Raw genomic sequence first — 1,329 nt, 5'->3', positions numbered from 1 at the left:
AAGCATGTAGTCTTAACCACTGGACCACCAGGGAAATCCCTGGAGACATTTTTTGACTGTCACGACCTGGGGGGACATTTGGCAAGGTCTGGAGACATTTTCTGACTGTCACGACTTGGACGCGGGCATGCTACCAGCATTTAGTGAGTGGCAGCACAGGAAATGTCAATCCACTCTGGTATTCTTGCCTGAGAAATCCCATGGAGGGGCTTGGTGGGCTACAGTCCATGGGGTTGCAAAGAGTCAGACAAGACTGAGCAACTAACACTTTCACAGGCAGAACAGAGTACCTGACAGCCCTCCCCCCTCTCTCCCCAATCAAGGTATTACCCAGCCCCAAACATCAGTCGTGTTGTTGTTAACAAACCCATGGAAAAAGCCTCTTTTTTGGCTCAGAGGATGCAGACACCCTGGTTCACGCCTCCATGAGAGGGGCAGGCCCCGGTAAACCACTCAAACTGACATGCTGAGGTCCCAGAGGGTGATAAAAAGTTTATTCTGTACTTCTCACAGAGTCAGGTAGGGGATCAAACTGTAGAGAGGACCTGGTTTGGAGGTGTAGGGACTCCAGTAGGCTGCCTTCCTGTGAAGGGCTTTAGGCTGTTCCCCTAGGAGGGCTACCGAGGGGCTTGATGAGGCTGGGGGACTGGGGTGGTAGGGCAGGTTAGGTTGGGCCCCAGGCAGACAGCGATTCTTCTGAGGGGTGAGGTAGAGTGCTTCCTTCAGCCAGCCCGGGCGGAGAAGAAGGGCAGAGAGCGGACGTAGGAGTCCAGTCGGGAGCGGAAGAGCTCACTTTGCACAGTCTGGCCAAGCGGGCACAGGGGATTCTTCACCACCAGCTCCACATACAGCTGTGAAGAGGGAGGGTGTTAGAGCCAGGCTTTGAACACGTCTTTTCAACCTCACAGGTGTGTGAATGCACAGGGATCAAGGGCTGGGAGGCGAACCCTTTGAGGAGAAACTGGAGGTGGGAGTGTATAAAGACACAAAGGTCCCGAGAAAACCCAGGGTGTAGGGCAGGGATGGAGTCTTGGGGCTCTGAGTGATCATGGCTGTTGAGGCTTTGGGAGCAGGGTCCAAGGGACTGGCACTGACCGCACTGTAGATGTGGTGCAGCACATCTCGGATGGGCCCCACGCCCAAGTCTGTATTCATGACAACCTTGATCCCAGTGGGCGTCTCGTAGTAATGGAGTTTGTAACGGCTAGTTTGGAAGGCCAGGAAGCCGTCCTTCCTGCAGGGATGGGGAGGAATGTTAAGGAATGGGAGCGGAATCTCTCCCAAAGAGATACTTCTGATCCCCTCTAGATAGACTCCCTCTTAGACACC

At 54.3% G+C, this 1,329-nt stretch overlaps 1 protein-coding gene across 1 annotated transcript in view; it reads right to left on the bottom strand.

The window, feature by feature from the left end:
- Nucleotides 1-465: 465 nt before the first annotated feature.
- TRAPPC1 (trafficking protein particle complex 1) overlaps nucleotides 466-1,329 on the bottom strand; it is a 2,076-nt gene continuing 1,212 nt past the window's right edge. The window contains exons 4-5 of the mRNA XM_010843067.1: nucleotides 1,096-1,234; nucleotides 466-851 (exon numbers count right to left, since the gene is read on the bottom strand). Of these exons, the coding sequence (XP_010841369.1) occupies nucleotides 723-851; nucleotides 1,096-1,234 (268 nt within the window). The 3' untranslated portion in view covers nucleotides 466-722. The remainder of the gene's footprint in view (nucleotides 852-1,095; nucleotides 1,235-1,329) is intronic.

The sequence above is a fragment of the Bison bison genome, unplaced genomic scaffold, assembly GCF_000754665.1.
Source record: "Bison bison bison isolate TAMUID 2011002044 unplaced genomic scaffold, Bison_UMD1.0 scf7180017864180, whole genome shotgun sequence".
NCBI classification, from domain to species: domain Eukaryota; kingdom Metazoa; phylum Chordata; class Mammalia; order Artiodactyla; family Bovidae; genus Bison; species Bison bison.
Note: the sequence above shows the minus strand (reverse complement) of the source record. Positions and strands in the feature narration are given on the sequence as shown.